Source organism: Bos indicus, chromosome X (assembly GCF_029378745.1).
Source record: "Bos indicus isolate NIAB-ARS_2022 breed Sahiwal x Tharparkar chromosome X, NIAB-ARS_B.indTharparkar_mat_pri_1.0, whole genome shotgun sequence".
Taxonomy (NCBI): domain Eukaryota; kingdom Metazoa; phylum Chordata; class Mammalia; order Artiodactyla; family Bovidae; genus Bos; species Bos indicus.
In genome coordinates this window covers 113,251,625-113,272,304 of record NC_091789.1, presented here as the reverse complement: position 1 = coordinate 113,272,304, position 20,680 = coordinate 113,251,625, and the positions used below count along the sequence as shown (strand labels likewise).

General features: G+C 40.2%; 2 protein-coding genes across 2 annotated transcripts in view; both read left to right on the top strand.

The window, feature by feature from the left end:
* The window catches only part of SYTL5 (synaptotagmin like 5), a 261,920-nt gene that overhangs the window by 102,704 nt on the left and 138,536 nt on the right, over positions 1-20,680 (top strand). The window lies entirely within an intron of this gene.
* On the top strand, positions 2,313-2,912 carry H2AL3 (H2A.L variant histone 3). Its single transcript, XM_070783786.1, has one exon. It carries the CDS (start codon positions 2,444-2,446, stop codon positions 2,795-2,797), a length of 354 nt encoding a protein of 117 aa, XP_070639887.1. The 5' UTR covers positions 2,313-2,443; the 3' UTR covers positions 2,798-2,912.

Genomic DNA, 20,680 nt, shown 5'->3' with positions numbered 1-20,680 from the left:
TGTACAGTTCTCAGCTTATGATCTTTTCCTAGCTTCCCTGATAGCTCAGTTGGGTAAGAATCCACTTGCAGTGCAGGAGACCCTGGTTCAATTCCTAGGTCAGGAAGATCCTCTGGAGAAGGGATAGGTTACCCACTCCAGTATTCTCGGGCTTCCTTTGTAGCTCAGTTGGTGTAAAAAAAAAAAAAATCCACCTGCAATGCGGGAGACCTGGGTTCAATCCTTGGGTTGGGAAGATCCCCTGGAGAAGGGAAAGGCTACTCACTCCAGTATTCTGGCCTGGAGAATTCCATGGACTGTATAATCCATGGGGTCACAAACAGTTGGACACAACTGGGTGACTTTCACTTTCATGATCTTTTCCTAAGGAAAGTTCTCTACCTAAAGTGGGTGAACAGGGCACAGAACAGGGATTTTTTTTTTTTAAGTATTCATTTTGTAGCTGAGGCCACTTTGGCCCAGAGATGCTGATGAGTTCTCCCAAGGTCCCATGGCAAGTGGGTTGCAGGGTAGGGATGAGAACCCAGCCTTGCTGCCTGCTGTGGAGGCTCTTCCTCTGCTATATCCTGAGAAATGGGTGGTCTTGACATAGGAAGGTTTTAATGGTCTCCTCTGGGGGAAGAAAGCCAAATACTTCAATATAGAGGTGTTGATTTCTTACAAAAGGTATGAATTGGTTTCTGGGAGAATATATTGGCTTGGTCCTAAAGTATGTTCGAGTTCTTCCATAAGATGGTGCTGCTGCTGCTGCTACGTCGCTTCAGTCGTGTCCAACTCTGTGTGACCCCATAGACGGCAGCCCACCAGGCTCCCCCGTCCCTGGGATTCTCCAGGCAAGAACACTGGAGTAGGTTGCCATTTCCTTCTCCAATGCATGAAAGTGAAAAGTGAGAGTGAAGTCGCTCAGTCATGTCCGACTCTTTGTGACCCCATGGACTGCAGCCTACCAGGCTCCTCCATCCATGGGATTTTCCAGGCAAGAATACTGGAGTGGGGTGCCATCGCCTTCTCCATAAGATGGTACAGAGACACCCAAATGAACTGTTTGACCAACCCAGTATATTGTTTAAATGTAGTTCATTTAAGGTACCATAATTCAGTTTCTTTAGTCTCAAGGAAATTTAGGAATAGTCAGTTTGTATAAACAATTTATCTGGATATGTCACTCAGAACAGAACCCCTTTAAGAGATTTTATAATCAACTGTAGTCCATTATAGTAGTATCATTCCAAGATAGGAAAACATTACACACTCAGTCAGAGGTGAGGGCATTTTTGAGTGACAGACATGGACATAAAAGCATGGAAAAACAGAGATTATAGCTTCAATGTTATAATTTTAGCCATGGCTCAAGTAAATATCAAAAAGTGTTCTTCTCTAGAGGGTATGATTTGAAGAAGCAAATAGACAAACAAAGACTGGAAAACCAGTTTCTCTGTTGTCTCTCACTCAGTGGAGCCTAGATCTCTGTGAACCTATTTCAAGAGGTCGCCAGATGGTCAGATCCTGAAACCAAATTCTCCACCATTTCTGCCAACAATAGGAATAACTTATCAGCTATAAATGAACAAAAACAAAGCAACCACAAAATTACTACAGAGGAAAATTTTAAAATTAAAATTAGAAAATCATGGAAATCCTCTTGGTTTCCATGGGGCTTTGGAATCACCTAGAAGAAACAAGACACTCCTGGGCTTTAACTGAGAATGTGGCACTTTTCTGTCTTGGGAGTTTACCTGGCTCTGACAGGGGAGTCCATGGCCATATCCATGTGACCTCCAAAACAGTTAAAAGATATTTTTAAACATAGAAAATCATGACACTCTTAAAGATATGAAATGTACATGTATTCAAAGAATCTGTTTAACTCCTGAGGGGATTGGCAGATGGTATAACAAAAGGTAACCTGAAGAACAAACATATAAGTTTTGAAGCAGAGTATTTTAAATGTGTAATTGGAGGCACGATTGGTTTTATTACAATATGAGAAGGGAGACAAATGGATCTCCCCTGGACAAGGCATTCAGTATGTCTATCAGTGACCACCAATTTACAGAGGGATGTGAACCAGTTCAAAGATAATCCAAGGCTAGGCTCAGATAAGCTGAAGTGGTGTCCCAGAGACAGGGCTGTGTTTCCATTAAAACATTCTTTTTCTCTCCATGCCCCCTGTTTATTTATTTTTACTAGACTGTTACAGTAAAATAGAAAGAGTTCCCTATAAAAAGAGGTTCCTATCACAACCATTTCTAGGCCAGCCCTGGTCAGGGCCAATTGGCTACTGATGACATCACAAAGCCTGAGCTGTCACAAAGGCAGCTCCCTGAGCAATAAGAGACCTGAGCAAGGGGACACAGCCAGCAGAGAGACACTGGCATCTCAGGAGGCCCCAGCCAGTGGTATCATCAGTCTGGGCTGATAGAGGCAGCATCCAGCCGACACCATGTCTCCGAGAAGACACCTCTGGAACTGCCGTCGCAGTAGGAGACACTCCCTCTCCCGTTCCACCAGGGCCGAGCTGCAGTTCCCTGTGAGCCGCGTGGACCGCCTCCTGCGAGAGGGTCAGGGCGCCTATCGCCTGAGCTCAGCGACGCCCGTGTTCCTGACCGCAGTCCTTGAGTACCTGATAGCCAACATCCTGGACCTGGCGGGGAAGGAGGCCTGCACCAACCACAGGGTGCGCATCAGCCCGGAGCACGTGCAGACGGCGCTGATCAACAATGAGAATCTCCGCCGCCTCTTCCAGCCTGGTGCCTTCTCTCAGCCCACAGCTTCACCACACCTTCCCGAGAATTAGGGATGCCCAGGCACCTGAGTCCAGCCACACCTCATCAGTAGCTTCATCTCGCCCCAAAGTGCCCATAGATGAGGGAGGCCTGGTCTTCTACCCTTAGCACTGCTATTAAAGCGTTCATGGCTGTGCTTGTAACTGCTTGCTTTCTGTCATTTGTCCTTGAGGCGTCTGGGTGACATGGGGTGGCAGGGGGGTCCTCTCATGAGGGATGGAGGGGTGGAGTGGGTGGTTAGGGAGGGATGCTGGAATCCTGAAATCTGGGAGCGGTTTCCAATGGTGACAGTATTGTGTGTGGTCCTGGGGGGAGTCACTGGCTGAGGTTGCGGGGCAGGACTTCCTCACTGGCTCTGAAGGAGTCCAGACCAGGGAGGTTGGGAGGTTGCCGCTGAGAGGGCCTCTTGAATTCCCAGAAGGATGGTGGTAATGGGAGAGGGGCTGAAAACCGTGAGGGAGGAGCCTAAGGCTTTATTCCTTATGGGGAACATCTAAAAGTGGGAGGTGAAGCCAAGAGGAGTGATTGAAGAGGATGGCAAAGCAGTCAGTGTGAACTTAATGGGGCAGGACTTTTACATGAAGAGTGAAGAGTGATGGGGAAACCATAAAGAAATACACATAAGAGGAATTATGGCCATGTTGAGTTCATATATTATTTTACCATCTCCTTCCAAAAAAGAGACTTGAGACAGGGCTTATTAGCCAGTGCTGTGACACTCTCTGTGGACATTCACCAGATGGCAATGGGCCCCCCTCTGCTGCTCCTGGCCTGTCATACAGGACTGGTCAGAGGCTGCCCAGCTGGCTTCCACAGTGGGGTCAGTGGACCTGGGTTCGCCATCCCGGTTCACCACCTTCTGGCTGTGTGATCTTGGACATCCGTCTATTTCCTGTGAGCGGCAGCTCCCTCGTCTGTAAAACACGGATAATCAGAGTTCCTCCATCTTGGGGTTTTCCCATATGTCACCATGTTCCTGTAAACTGTGACTTAACCTGTGATTTAACACAGAGCCTGGCACAGGCCACACCCTTAACAGATGGCTGCCTGTGTCTCCCTCCCCAGCTGCTTGGACAGGTCCCCCAGGGGGCGGCCAGGCCTGATTCAGTTATTCTGTTGAGATACAGAATCTCTGCTTTGGGGGGGCAAAGTACAAAGTAGGTAGCCCAGAGAAACATATTTCAAACTTCTGACCTCCAGAATTAAAACCAAATAAATGTTTTATTTTTTTATTTAAGCCGAGTCTGTGGTAATTTATAAGCGCAGTCTTAGGAAACTAATGGAGCTGAGGAATGAACTTTTGCAATCTTTTAATAAAAGCAGACAGACTTGAGGAAACTAGAGCTAACTCTCTAACAAAACTTAATCTTTTTTACTGAGAGCAAATGCAGTTCTCAGATTTGAGTTCAATATGATATTTGACACTAAATAACCAGAAGCTGTTTTATTAAATCATATGAATAAATTCATGAAAACTGAGTCAGACTTTGAAAAATGTAATACAAATTTGTGCTATTTTTCAAAGTTGATTTCCGTACACCTTCTCTACTTTTCTGTATTAAGTATATACATGCTGAATTTTGTATTTCGGTGCCCTCTTTCCTATTCTGGAACAAAATGTCATTTTACTTTAGAACTGAAACATTCTCTTTTCCCCTGAGTTTTGAGGCTCATAGTAGGGTCTTGGTAATGTATATTAATTAAAAATTTTAATTAAAGTCACTTTTATTTTGCAGAGAGGTCTGGGGGTCCATAAATGTGTACTTCATGTGATTTTTACTGGACTAGGTCACATATATACCTAACCCACCTGTTTTAGCCACACACATTCCTTATATGTACAGCTTCTCAGTGTGACAAAGTGAACATGTTGATCGACAGAGCTGAAGATGTAGCCTCCTTGCAGCATGTACAAATAAGCACAATTGTATATGTTAAAATTATAGCTAGTGTTCACTGTATTTTTAAATAATAAAACCATCCATTATGGAGCTCAATTTAGTGTCATCCAAGGTTTTTAGTTACCTAAGGATTTTGAAATGCTCTCAAGCTGACATACCTAGAACTTTATTATTGTGGAAATTTAGGTTTGTCAGCAAAATAACTGGATTTGATTAAACAGATTTTTCAAGTCTTAAAGTTTTATTGGAAGGAATCCTAGGCCATTTGATCAGTAAAAGTGTATAAGTTTTGGAAAAAAAATACTTGAGTAGCTTAAAAAAGTTTGCTTGTATTTCACCTAACATGGATAAATAAAGGATGATATAGATTTCACAAAACTTGAACTGTTAAGCTAGACTTGTTTGCTAAAGATTTAACCACATTTTATGCATTTGAGTTCTTAAAATGGTTGTTAGTTTCTTAGAGAATATGTATTATTTCAGTTTAGCTCATTTTAAGTGTCACAGTTCAATTTCTTTATTTTCAGGGAATTTAAAGAATACTTCCTTTATATAATTAATGATTTATTAGGTATGACAATCAGAACAGAGCTCCTTTAAATTCTGTTTTCATGATCTAATATATTAATATCTCCCAGATGAAATAAAGGGCTTTGGAGGTGTGATTTTGCAGGTGGCTCAGTGGGAAAGGACCCACCTGCCAATGCAGGAGAGGCAGGAGATGGAGGTTCCATCCCTGGGTCAGGAAGATCCCCTGGAGGAGGGCATGACAACCCACTCCAGTATTCTTGCCTGGAAAATCCTATAGACAGAGGAGCCTGGCGGGCTACAGTCTATGGGGTTGCAAAGAGTCAAACACAACTGAGCAACTAAGCACACGCAGATGAAAGAAAACATTACGCACATAATCAGAGGTGAAGACATTTCTGAATTAGAGCCACATAGACGTATAAGCAGAGAGAAATATAGCTTATACCTTCAGTTCTACAACTATGCCATGAGTTAAGGATAGACACAGAAACCAAAGAACTCACCAGTCCAGATAACAAAATGCTGTTTTCCTCCTAAAGGGTATGAAATTCTTAATTGATGTGAGCTCAATAACAGGTAAATCACAAAAGAAAAAGACTGAAAAACCATATAAACATATGTCTCATCCATCAGAGATGAGATCTCTATAAACCATCAATCCATGTAGAGAGATCTCTAAATGACCTGACCCTAAAACGAAATTCCTATCTGTTCCTGCCAACAGTGGAGAATAACCTATGGGGCTATAACGTATCTGAAGTAAAACAAAGACTTAGTTAGTAGATTACTAAATTAAAACTAGAGAAACAGAGTCAAAAACATTGCTTTGGTGCTTTGGGTTTACCTAGACCACCAAGAAAAGACGTGTCTGGGCTTAAATTCTGCACAAGGTACACATTGTCTATCTTTGAATTTGATCTGCTCTAGTAGGTATCAATGTATTAGACATTTTAATTTGACCTCTAAGATAACTGAAAGGTAATTTTTTTTCTTTTGGAGGGTTTAGTTTAATTCATTTTTAAAAACTTATTTTTATGCAATTTTTAAAGTCTATATTCTGTGTGCAGTTATTACAAAATATTGGCTGTAATCCCCTTGTTGTATAATACATCTTTGTAGGCTATCTTATACCCACTAGTTTGTACCTCTCACTTCTCTACCCCAAAATTGCCCATCTCCTCACTAGTAACAAGTAGTTTGTTCTCTATATCCATGATTCTACTGCTTTTGTGTAATATTCATTATTGTAATTTTTAGATACCACATGTAAGTGATGTCATACAGTATTTTGTCTTTCTCTGACTTATTTCAATTAGCAAAATGCCTTCCAAATCCATCTATGTTGCTGCACATGGCAAAGTTTTGTTCTTTTTTATGGTTGAGTAGTATTCCATTGTGTGTGTGTGTGTGTGTGTGTATCCCATTGTGTGTGTGTGTGTGTGTGTGTGTGTGTGTGTATCACATCTTCTTTATCCATTCATCTATAGATGGATACTTATATTGATTCTCTATCTTGACAATTATAAATAATGCTTCACTTGAACACTGAGGTGCATGCATCTTTTCTAATCAGTGTTTTTGTTTTTCTTAGCTATATATCCAGAGTGGAATTGCTGGGTAGTTTTATTTTTAGTTTTTTTCCTTTTTTTTTGCAAGCTCCACACTGTTTTCCACAGTGGCTACACCCATTTAATTTCCCACCAACAGTATATGAGGATTCCTTTTTCCCGTACTCATCAATATATGTTATTTGTGCTCTTTCTGATGATAGGCATACTGCAAAAGTGAGACAATATCTCATTGCGGTTTTTCATTTCCTGTTTAGAAAAATGTCTGTTCATTTCTTTCACTCATTTCTAAATCAAGTTGTTTTTGGATGTTGAGTTGTATGAGTTATTTATATAGGTTGTGTATTAATCCCTTATTAGTCATATCATTTGCAAATTTTTTCTCCAATTCAGTAGATTGTCTTTCATTTTGTCAGTGTCTTCCTTTGGTATGAAAAAACTTTTTGTTTATTGCCTTTACTTTAGGAGACAGATCCAAAAAAATATTCCTGTGATTTATGTTACAGTGTTTTGCCTCTGTTTTCATCTAGGAGTTTTTTGGTATTCCATTTACGTTTACGTCTTTAATTAATTTTGAGTTTGTTTTTGTATATAGTGTTAGAGAATGTTCTAATTGCATTCTTTTACAGTTTTCTCAGCACCACTTATTGAAGAGACTGTTTTTTCTCCATTGTATATTTGTGCCTCCTTTGTTATAGATGAATTGACCATAGTGGGTTTATTTCTGGGCACTGTATCCTGTTCCATTGGTGTATGTGTCTGATTTTATGCCAGTACCATACTGTTTTGATTACTGTAGCTTTGTAATACAGTGGGAAGTCAGGGAGCATGATTCCTATAGCCCTGTTCTTTCACAAGACTATTTTGGCTATTCGGGATCTTTTGTGTTTCCATACACATTTTAAACTCCTTTTTCTAGTTATGAGAAAAATGACATTTGTAATTTGATAGGGATTGCATTAAATCTCTAGATTGCCTTGGGTAGTATGGTCATTTTAACAATATTCACTCCTCCAAGCCAAGAACATGGTATATTTTTCCAACTGTTTGTGTCATCTTCAATATATTGCATTAGTATCTTTTAGTTTACAGAGTATAGGCCTTTGACCTCCTTAGGTAGGTTTGTTTATTCATAGGTATTTCATTCTATTTAATGCGATGGTGAATGGAATTATTTCCTTAATTTCTTTTTCTGATATTTTGTTAGTGTGAAGAAATGCAGTCAATTTCTTTATATTAAATTTATCTTAAAGATAATTTTTCAGTTCAGTTCAGTCGCTCAGTCATGTCTGACTCTTTGCGACCCCATGAACTGCAGCACGCCATGCCTCCCTGTCCATCACCAACTCTCGGAGTTCACTCAAACTCACGTCCATCGAGTCAGTGATGCCATCCAGCCATCTCATCCTCTGTTGTCCCCTTCTCCTCCTGCCCCCAATCCCTCCCAGCATCAGAGTCTTTTACAGTGAGTCAGCTCTTCACATGAGGTGGCCAAACTATTGGAGTTTCAGCTTTAGCATCAGTCCTTCCAATGAATACCCAGGACTGATCTCCTTTAGAATGGACTGGTTGGATCTCCTTGCAGTCCAAGGGACTCTCAAGAGTCTTCTTCAACACCACAGTTCAAAAGCATCAATTCTTCGGTGCTCAGCTTCCTTCACAGTCTAACTCTCACATCCATACATGACCACTGGAAAACCCATAGCCTTGACTAGACAGACCTTTGTTGGCAAAATAATGTCTCTGCTTTTGATTATGCTGTCTAGGTTGGTCATACCTTTCCTTCCAAGGAATAAGTGTCTTTTAATTTCATGGCTGCAATCACCATCTGCAGTGATTTTGGAGCTTTAAAAATAAAGTCTGCCACTGTTTCCACTGTTTCCCTGTCTATTTCCCATGAAGTGATGGGACCAGATGCCATGATCTTCATTTTCTGAATGTTGAGCTTTAAGCCAACTTTTTCACTCTCCTCTTTCACTTTCATCAAGAGGCTTTTGAGTTCCTCTTCACTTTCTGCCATAAGGGTGATGTCATGTGCATATCTGAGGTTATTGATATTTCTCCCAGCAATCTTGATTCCAGTTTGTGCTTCTTCCAGCCCAGTGTTTCTCATGATGTACTCTGCATAGAAGTTAGATAAGCAGGGTGACAATATATAGCCTTGACGTACTCCTTTCCTATTTGGAACCAGTCTATTCTTCCATGTCAAGCTTCCTGACCTGCATATAGGTTGCTCAAGAGGCAGGTCAGGTGGTCTGGTATTCCCATTTCTTTCAGAATTTTCCACAGTTTATTGTGATCCACACAGTCAAAGGCTTTGGCCTAGTCAATAAAGCAGAAATAGATGTTTTTCTGGAACTCTCTTGCCTTTTTGATGATCCAGCGGGTGTTGGCAATTTGATCTCTGGTTCCTTTGCCTTTTCTAAAACCAGCTTGAACATCTGGAAGTTCACGGTTCACATATTGCTGAAGCCTGACTTGGAGAATTTTGAGCATTACTTTACCAGTGTGAGAGATGAGTGCAATTGTGCGGTAGTTTGAGCATTCTTTTGCATTGCCTTTCTTTGGAATTGGAATGAAAACTAACCTTTTCCAGTCCTGTGGCCACTGCTGAGTTTCCAAATTTGCTGGCATATTGAGTGCAGCACTTTCACAGCATCATCTTTTAGGATTTGAAGTAGCTCAACTGGAATTCCATCACCTCCACTAGCTTTGTTCGTAGTGATGCTTTCTAAGGCCCACTTGACTTTACATTCCAGGATGTCTGGCCCTAGGTGAGTGATCACACCATCGTGAATATCTTGGTCGTGAAGATCTTTTTTATACAGTTCTTCTGTGTATTCTTGTCACTTCTTCTTAATATCTTCTGCTTCTGTTAGGTCCATACTGTTTCTGTCCTTTATCGAGCCCATCTTTGCATGAAATGTTCCCTTGGTATCTCTAATTTTCTTGAAGACATCTCTAGTCTTTCCCATTCTGTTGTTTTCCTCTATTTCTTTGCATTGATTGCTGAGGAAGACTTTTTTTTATCTCTCCTTGCTGTTCTTTGGAACTCTGCATTCAGATGCTTATATCTTCCCTTTTCTTCTTTGCTTTTCACTTCTCTTCTTTTCACAGCTATTTGTAAGGCCTCCCCAGACAGCCATTTTGCTTTTTTGCATTTCTTTTCCATGGGGATGGTCTTGATCCCTGTCTCCTGTACAATGTCACGAACCTCATTTCATAGCTCATCAGGCACTCTATCTATCAGATCTAGTCCCTTAAATCTATTTCTCACTTCCACTGTATAATCATGAGGGATTTGATTTAGGTCATACCTGAATGGTCTAGTGGTTTTCCCTACTGTCTTCAATTTAAGTCTGAATTTGGTAATAAGGAGTTCATGATCTGAGCCACAGTCAGCTCCCGGTCTTGTTTTTGCTGACTGTATAGAGCTTCTCCATCTTTGGCTGCAAAGAGTATAATCAGTCTGATTTCGGTGTTGACCATCTGGTGATGTCCGTGTGTAGAATCTTCTCTTGTGTTGTTGGAAGACGGTGTTTGCTATGACCAGTGCGTTCTGTTGGCAAAACTCTATTAGCCTTTGCCCTACTTAATTCCGTATTCCAAAGCTAAATTTGCCTGTTACCCCAGGTGTTTCTTGACTTCCTACTTTTGCATTCCAGTCCCCTATAATGAAAAGGACATCTTTTTTGGGTGTTAGTTCTAAAAGGTCTTGGAGGTCTTCATAGAACCGTTCAACCTCAGCTTCTTCAGCATTACTGGTTGGGGCATAGACTTGGATTACTGTGATATTGAGTGGTTTGCCTTGGAAACGAACAGAGATATTTCTGTTGTTTTTGAGATTGTATCCAAGTACTGCATTTCGGACTCTTTTGTTGACCATGATGGCTACTCCATTTCTTCTAAGGGATTCCTGCCCACAGTAGTAGATATAATGGTCATCTGAGTTAAATTCACCCATTCCAGTCCATTTTAGTTTGCTGATTCCTAGAATGTTGACATTCACTCTTGCCATCTCCTGTTTGACCACTTCCAATTTGCCTTGATTCATGGACCTAACATTCCAGGTTCCCATGCAATATTGCTCTTTACAGCATCAGACCTTGCTTCTATCACCAGTCACATCCACAACTGGGTATTGTTTTTGCTTGGCTCCATCCCTTTATTCTTTCTGGAGTTATTTCTCCACTGATCTCCAGTAGCATATTGGGCACCTACCGACCTGGGGAGTTCATCTTTCAGTATCCTATCATTTTGCCTTTTCATACTGTTCATGGGGTTCTCAAGGCAAGAATACTGAAGTGGTTTGCCATTCCCTTCTCCAGTGGACCACATTCTGTCACACCTCTCTACCTTGACCCGCCCCATCTTGGGTGGCCCCACACGGCATGGCTTCGTTTCATTAAGTTAGACAAGGCTGTGGTCCATGTGATTAGATTGACTAGTTTTCTGTGATTATAGTTTGTGTGTCTGCCCTCTGATGCCCTCTCACAAGACCTACCATCTTATTTGGGTTTCTTTTACCCTGGACGTGGGATATCTCTTCACGGCTGCTCCAGCAAAGCACAGCCACTGCTCCTTACCTTGGATGAGGGGTATCTCCTCACAGCCACCCACCCTGACCTTCAATGTGGAGTAGCTCCTCTCAGCCCTCCTGCGCCTGAGATTTTTAGAACAAAATAAATCATGTAAATGCAGATGTGAAATGAACACATGTTGAAAGATTTTACTTGAGTCATGAGAGAACCAGAAGATGTTAAAACCATTAAAAAAAGCAAAGTGAATACAAAGAAGAGATACAAGAATATTGTTCAGTAGTATTGAAATGTGCTAGAGGTCAGAGCCACAGGCCCTAGGGTGAAGACTGTGTCCCACAGGGTTGAATCACAGGCCAAGGACTTCAAGCCATAAAGGATTATTTTCAGGCCTTGAAACCTCAGGTAACTTCCTGGCTAGATTTTGATTTTGCTTGGGCTAGTGACTCTCCTTGTTCTCTCTTGTGAAATGAGAATATCCATAACTATGCCTGTCCCACTACAATATTTTGAGAGTAGATAACTTATTTTCTAGTTTCACAAGTCTGTAAATGGAAAAGAATTTTGCTTGAGGATCTCACTCATACCTGATCAAGAAGATGAGATTTTACACTTTGAGTTTGTTCTGAAATAGTTTGAGACTTTTGGGATTGAAGAGTTCAGTGAATGTATTTTGCATGTGTGTGTGGGGGGACATGAACCTCTAGGGGCCAGAGTGTGGACTTAGGTAGGCTGGATAGTGATTCCAAAATATATCCAGGTTCTAGTCCATAAACCTGTGAATATTACCTTATATGACAAAAGAGATTTTTTTTCCTGCAAATATGATTAAGTGGAAGATTTTGAGTGGAGGAGAATATCCTAGATTTTATGCATGGACCCTTAGTGTAATTGCAAGTGTTCTTATAAGAGAAAGGTTGAGGGAGAGTTTTTGACATAGAATAAGGCATGGTGACTACTGAAGCAAGATGCTATACTATTAGCTTTGAAGATGGTAGAATGGACCATAGACAAGGAATGTACCTCTAGGAGCTGGAAAAGGCAAAGAAACAAATTCTCTAGAACCTCTGGAGGGAGTGTGGCTCTGCCAGTGCCCAAGTTTAGCCCAGTAACAATAATTTCAAACCTGTTGACCTCTAGACTGTAAGACAATGATTGTGTGCGTGTGTTTTAAGCCACGAAGATTATGATTAATTGTTTCAGAAGCCATAGGTAACTAAAACTTCTCTCAGACTACTTTTACTTGAATCCATGTCTCAGCATCTGCTTCTAAGGGAACCCAAACTAAGATGCTCGGTGAGGATAAAGGATGTAGCAGCCAGTTGATTGATTGTTCCCCACCACCTTCCTGACATATGATGCATATGATTATGTTTTGAGATTGGGTAAAGCCGTGCAAATTAAACGACGCTTACTTCTTGGAAGGAAAGTTATGACCTACCTAGACAGCATATTCAAAAGCAGAGACATTACTTTGCCAGCAAAGGTCCGTCTAGTCAAGGCTATGGTTTTTCCAGTGGTCATGTATGGATGTGAGAGTTGGACTGTGAAGAAAGCTGAGTGCCGAAAAATAGGTGCTTTTGAGCTGTGGTGCTGGAGAAGACTCTTGAGAGTCCCTTGGACTGCAAGGAGATCCAACCAGTCCATCCTAAAGGAGACCAGTCCTGGGTGTTCATTGGAAGGACTGAAAGTGAAGCTGAAACTCCAATACTTTGGCCACCTCATTCGAATTGCTGACTCATTGGAAAAGACTCTGATGCTGGGAGGGATTGGGGGCAGGAGGAGAAGGGGACGACAGAGGATGAGATGGCTGGGTGGCATTGCCAACTCGATGCACATGAGTTTGGGTGAACTCTGGGAGTTGGTGATGGACAGGGAGGCCTGGCGTGCTGCAGTTCATGGGGTCGCAAAGAGTCGGACACGACTGAGCGACTGAACTGAACTGAAAGCCTTGCAAGACTGTGTAAGATGAAACAGAAGAAATAGGTCTCTTATTACCATTTAAATTTTGTCAGAGATGAAGCTCGCTGGGAGACTTTTACTCTGGAATAACTGGCACTAGAGTAGCCCTTCTGCCAAAAACAGTAACAGAACTGGGCAGAATATGTGAGCTGACTGTTTTTGAGCATTGTACAACATGCAGCAGAAGGTTGTGATTCCAGAGACAAAGGAAGCACTGCTGCTGCTGCTAAGTCGTATCAGTCGTGTCCGACTCTGTGCGACCCCATAGACGGCAGCCCACCAGGCTCCCCCGTCCCTGGGATTCTCCAGGCAAGAACACTGGAGTGGGTTGCCATTTCCTTCTCCAATGCAGGAAAGGGAAAAGTGAAAGTGAAGTCGCTCAGTCGTGTCCAACTCCTAGCGACCCCATGGACTGCAACACATCAGGCTCCTCCATCCATGGGATTTTCTAGGCAAGAGTACTGGAGTGGGGTGCCATTGCCTTCTCCTAAAGGAGGCACACAGGTAGCTAAATCATCACTCCAGTTGTCTGCCTGGGGAAAACATTCCAATGGCACAGTAAGCTGGATTCTAGGCAACACACAATGGTACTGCTGGGCTGATGAGGTAGAAATCAAGTTTCAGTAAAGCTAAAGCAGCTGGAGTTTGCAAGACAAGGCATCAGAGAAGAGGGAGCTATGTAAAGGAAGATCTTCAAAAGTTCATTTGGAGGTTTCCCAAGAGTCTTTGGCTGAGGACTGAGCTGTATAGTCATAGGGAAAGACTACTGAGACTGACCAGAGGGTACAGGGTTAAGAGAGGAACAGAGATACTACCAGTTGACCCATGCTGGGGAATGTTGCAGATACAGGAAACAAGTAATGAGTCCTTGATAATACCTCCCTAATATGTTGGGTATCCAGCTGAAACATCAGAAGCTTTAGGAGTAAAGATTATGTTCCATTGTAAGGCCTACAGTAGATTCATTCTTTAACAATCCTAAAACCCAACAAGAGATAGAATTTTGAGGTTGATTCCTCAAAATTAACTTGGGCTTTTTGCATACTTTAATACTAAGCATAAGATCCAAGGTATCAAACTACCTGTTAAACCATCGACACTCTACAGAACCCAGCGTTCCTAAAAGATCTAAACAGAACAAACATCAACTCTTCAGAACCCAGTATTCCTCAATATTTTTAATATACAGTAAAAATCTTCAGCATGGAGAAAACAGGAAAATAGGACCTGTCAATAGTCAAGAAAAAGTCAATAGAGAAAAGCCCCAAGATGGCCAGTTGTTGGATTTTATAGACAAAGACTTTAAAGCAATTATTCTATAGTCAAAGAACTAAAGACAAATGTTCAGTGAATGAAGGAAATATGGTCTTAATGAATGAACAGATTAGAAATTTTAACAGACAATGGAAAAGTGTAAATACCAAATGAAAATTTAGAACTTACAATCAGCAAAATAAAACACATAAAAGATGGGCTCAACATCACCTTGAAGAAAGAATCAGTGAATGTGAAGACAAATTAGTAGGAATTATCTAATCTGAATTGATGCTTTTGAACTATGGTGTTGGAGAAGGCTCTTGAGAGTTCCTTGGACTGCAAGGAGATCCAACCAGTCCATCCTAAAGGAAATCAGTCCTGAATATTCATTGGAAAGACTGATGCTGAAACTGAAGCTCCAATACTTTGGCCACCTGATGCGAAGAGCTGACTCATTGGAAAAGACCCTGATGCTGGGAAAGATTGAAGGCAGAGGAGAAGGGGACGACAGAGGATGAGGTGGTTGAATGGGATCACGAACTCAATGGACTTGAGTTTGAGCAAGCTCCAGGAGTTGGTGATGGACAGGGAAGCCTGTTGTGCTGCAGTCCATGGGGTCACAAAGAGTCGGACATGACTGAGCAACTGAACTGAAGTGATCTAATCTGAAAAACAGAATTAAGCATTTATCCTTTAAAATAGATAAATTTAAATTAAAAAGGTATTATATTGGCTTCTCCTGTATTAGTCTTTGGACTTAAATTAATAACTTTACTGCCACTTTAAGCTGGACTCATGTGTTTTGTTTTGTTTTGTTTTGTTTAATTTCCCAGAACCTCAAAGGACCATTGCAGAAAAACAGAAAAAGAGGCCTGCTATGATAATATAAATGAATAGTTATCTTGGGGAAATAATCTTCCAAAATTTTCACTTATTCCAACATAGTACAAGTACTAAGAAGAGTTCACTCATTATCTACTGTTCAGCTGAGCAGCCACATCCTGTTACAGTTTACCTTCTAAAAGTCATACGTACACAGGGCAGGTTCATGGTTAGAAACATGAACTGTGTTTCTGGAATGCCTGGATTTAACTTCTGGATGTACCACTTACTAATTGGGTAACTGTGGGCAAAGTTCTTAGTTTCCTTATCTGTATTATGGGGATAATAGCTCATACCTCATAAGTTTTGGAAACTATAGGAAATGATATGTATAAAGCACTTGGAATAGTACCTGGCAGATATGTGTTGGCTGTTATCATTAGATACATTTTCCCCCAGGTCCTTTAATAATACGAGTTTGGGGGAATAGAATATTCAATGAATAAATCATCTTGAAAACATTGATTTAAAAAGTAACTCATGTCAGTGTGCTTTAAAGGCTAAAACAGCTCTTACCTTTCCCCTGCTGATTCGTTTTTTTTTTTAAAGTAGAGATATGCCTGCTTCTTTGGAATAGCTGTCCACCACAGATAAATATTACTTTGTGCTACTGGGTGTGTTCAGTGTGTAAATAGATCGTGGGAACACAAGAGGCTAGTTTTTCAAGTTTCTGCTCCTTGCACTCCATGAGGGTCAGGTAGTCCAGCATTCTACAGTTTGTGCGTTTGAAAGAAAAGTAAGCCTACAAAAGCGTTCTATCCATCAGATTGAGGTAAGAATACTGTGTCTAGTGGACTTTAGTGTGACATCTTCTTTCTTAATTTTTATATTTTGTGTTTGTGAGGTGGGGTTTGGTTTCAGGAAATGAAAGACTAATCTCACCATTTGGTTAAAAGGAAAAAGACAGGAATATATAAAGAAGGGGCATTTTGGCCAATGGGCTGCTCTGTAAGTTTGATGGAATGAGGAGGGAGATATAGGTATCTTCTTGTTATTAGCATTTAATTTAATCTACAAATTGAAGCATTGCTCTAGATCCCACTGAACATAGGAGCAATTATGTATCTATGACATAATCAATTTCATAGCAGAAGTACTGTGTCACTTTGCCAAATCTATTACACCTCTAGGTATAAAGTAGTAGTCCTTTTGCTCTGAATTTCTTTTCTTTGTTAGATAAGTCAGATTTTATTTAGCACCATTGAATTGTTCTTTGCTTTCACTCCTATTCTTGATACGGTGACATATCTAGTATGGATATATATTTAGTATGATTGCTGAAGTTTGAAAGCCTTGGAATAAGTTCAATATGGATATGATGTTTTTAACACCACAGGAAGATGAGATACTGACTGTGAATATGAATATAATACACTAGAGAGATGCATCAGGTTTTAAAATATTTCTCTTTAATATGGATTGTTTTAATTAGCTAGACCATCATCTTCATTTAAGTCAAAACTGCATTTTGCAACATATCAGAGTATGTATTTGGAGAACAAAGGAGGTATCTATTTAAAGCATTCAAAGTCATGACTAGAAAATATTATATATGATAATAAATTTTAAATACTGCTTAAATCTTGGCCTCCTTAAAATGTCTTTCAAGCATAGACACTGAGTGTTTAAATTTTTCACTTCATAATACAGTTTGTATGTTGTTTAGATAACAGCTTAAACACAAGACTGTTATAATTTAAAGCCTATGGCTTAAGTGCATAAAGACATTCAATTGGACATCAATCAAATTCTTAAACAGATCCCTCTATCCCCGTGTGCATAAAAACATGTACACAAATATGTATTTACATATGGGCAACTAATATCTGGGAAACAGATAAGGAAAAAGGTGAGAAGATGTCTTTTTGTTGTCAAATCATGTTTATTCTATGTACTTAGGATTTCTGAAATGCTCTACCAGTCTGTGGTAATTAGCTGTGCTGTCATTCAACTTATTCAAGTTTGACAACGTGTTCTAATAATTTAGGGAATACAATAATAAAATACTTCTTTTTACTTCTTTGTGTCCTGGAGACACATCTAGTATTTTTGTTGAAATGACTTTCTTATAATCATTTTGTATGTTAAGAGAAGGAAGTGCAACTTGAATTTGTGAAACATGCAGTTTGTTTTACCTAAGCCTTATTACTCAATGACATATGTTATGGCTATCTTGCCAGCATATGTAAACATTTAGCTATAATCCTTTCTATTTAGAATTTACTTGTAACTACGTTTTTGTATATCCCATATGTTGTTTGTGTTTGCACTCACTCTCACCCATTTACTCCCACACACATCCACATATTTTGGATGATTTCATGGAACGCTTTTTTCTTTTTACTTATTTCCGTCTGTGCTGGATCTTTGTTGCTGCACGCAGGTTTTCTCTCGTTGCAGCGAGCAGGGTCTACTCTCTAGTTGTGTTGCTCAGGCTTCTCATTGTGAGGCTTCTCTTGTTGCAGAGCTCTAGAGCGTGGGCTCAGTAGTTGTAGTGCATGGGCTGAGTTGCTCCGTGGCCTGTGGGATCTTCCCTGACCAGTTATCGAACCTGTGTCCATTGCATTGGTAGGCAGATTCTTTACCACTGGACCACGAAGGAAAACCCCATCAAGGGACTTGAAATTTGTCTTGAATGTGGGTCCATTCCAGGCTACGTCTTTCTGCGGGTAGTATCATTTTCTTGACTTCTGTTTCTTTACCCTGCTTTATTCCATCTTCCTTGATGCCTAGTCCATGGAGTTCTGATTCTACTCAAGATAGCACTAGTAAAGCAGGTAGGTCCCCTTACTTCCATCACTTGTAGAGTTGGCAACTATAGTGACTGCCTTAGGTTCTTGAAGATCATCTGGAAGTCAGGCAGAGCTGTTAGAAGGACAAAATCTGATAAATATATAGTGTCCTAGGGTAGGAAGTCCACCTGATCTGTTATATCGTTTGAGCAAGAACACATCTCTAAGAAATGGTTAATTAAATCTGCCTCTATTATTATACTACCCACTTTCTCTGTTTTAAAATCCCACTTTCTGTAAATTGCCCTATGACATGACATCTACGTTCATTGGTTTATTGACACTGTATTTCCAAGGGTCATTTGTGGTGCTTTTAGGAAATCTAATTATGTTCATTCATTTGTCTATTGATTCCCCTATTCAGTAACTGTTTATTTAGTAACATGTAAACATGGGCACTACTATGTGCTGAAGTTACAGTAGGAAACACTGAAAGTTTGCCTTTAAGTACCTCTGTTCTAGTTAGGAACGATGCCAATTTACTCAAGTAATTTATTATAAATGTAATAAGTGCTGTGAGGTATACTTATTCGAATCCTCATTCCATTTGACTCCTTTGCTTTATGTAGCATTCATTGTCACTTCCTACTTCTTGAATTTTTCCCAATCTTAATATCTGTTATTCTACACTATCTCTTCAGCTACTTTTCTACCACTTTCCCTCTTGTTTCTTCTTCTCTTCCCTAAGTGATGGTTTCCCCCTAGGTTTAGCATTTGGGCCATAATGAATTACTTGTTTTCTTGGCCTGTGCCTTCTATTGACTCATAGTTTTAAATATCACCTCTAAGTGAATGCCTCCAAGTTATCCATTTCTAGGTTTTTCTATCTGCTGTATGTTTTCCCACTTGTACATCCAAGTCCAACTGTCACCCAGTGTTCTTCAGGATTGTAGGCAAACTCACTTTTATGTGAAACCAATTCCTCTTTCATCCATGTTTCTGTTAATGGCATTGATGGTCTCCTGGCTTCTCATGTTTGACACCTTGAAATCAGTTTTGCATCTAATTTCTCATTGACTCTCAATACCTAAACCACTACCAAGTTCTTTCATTTCTTTCATGATAATCTAGCTACTATCTATCCTTTCTCATCTCCTTTTTCTGTTGTTTTTCCTTTTATTCTGTGTTTTCTCATCCTCCCCTCCCCGAGAGTCATCTTGAATTCAGAGTCTTGATTATATTCTAGCTCCATCAGAAAATCCATCCCCAGAAAGTCCCTATCTCATAGGTATCTTCTTTTTCTAAACCTTCAGAACAAAATAATGGAAGTGATGGGAATAACAGGTTTTGGTAGCCAAAGACGCAGGGTTAAGCTCTGTTCTACCTGTCACTACCTCCTGTACACTTTTGCTGTCTGTGAGCCTGTTTCCTCATAGTTATCCTATCTTGCATAATGGTCACAAGGAACAAATAAGATCATGGAGGTGAAGTCATTTAAAACCATGAAGCACTAGGTAAATATTAAAGTAAGATTTGTTAATATAAGAGTAACTCAGGGGCGGGGACCAAGGTTCTGGGTCTTAACTATACCCAGGAAGTATAGTGTAGGGTTAAGTTTGAATCCCACTTTTGCTACTGACCAGGTGTGAAACTAAGAAAATTTAGCTTCTCTGTTCCTGTGTCCTCATCAGTAAAATGGGAGTAATAATTGTTTGCACTCAGAGGGGTGTTGTTTGATTTAAAGGATTAACAGATGTAAAATACTTACAAAACAGTGCCTGACCTATAGTAATTGCTCTATAAGTGTGAGAGGTGGTGCTGGAGGCCAGTGACATGTAGATACAAGGTGGGAGTGAGTTATTATTAATAGAACTGAGTCACCAGGTGAGGATCAGGTGTAGTAAAGATGGAAACACAGAGCCGTGGAGCAGCCACTTAAACCTGGCTGAATCCCTCATCATTGAGATCACAAATGGCCCTGTCATCATTGTCATCACAAATGGCTGTCCTTTTGTGTGAATAGATGTGCATAAGGAGATACGAACATTCTGAGTAACTATTTGGAGATAACGGTATTTCAGGCTCATTTTTGTTGTTGTTAAAGAGAAAAGAATGGTAAGCAGTTAGCCCTTATAGAGTCATGAAATATGTTGATATGTCATGGAATCAAAATATCAGTATCCAATTTGCATTCCTTTTACTTATTTTTCTTCTCTAATTGCCATGGCTAGGACTTCCAAAACTATGTTGAATAGGAATGACAAGAGTGGACATCCATGTCTTATTCTTGATCTTACAGGAAATGTTTTCAGGTTTTCCTCATTGAAAATGATGGGAATATAAATTCATATAGCCACTATGGACTACAGTAGGAAGTTTCCCTAAAAAACTAAAAATAGAATTACTTTATGACTCAGTAATCCGACTACTAGGCTTATATCCTGAGAAAACCGTAATTCAAAAAAATACATGCACCCCAATGTTCACTGCAGCACTGTTTACAATAGGCAGGGCATGCTGCTG

Coding starts and splice junctions, on each gene's coding strand:
- H2AL3 (XM_070783786.1), top strand. CDS start 2,444: ATGTCTCCGAGAAGACACCTCTGGAACTGCCGTCGCAGTAGGAGACAC.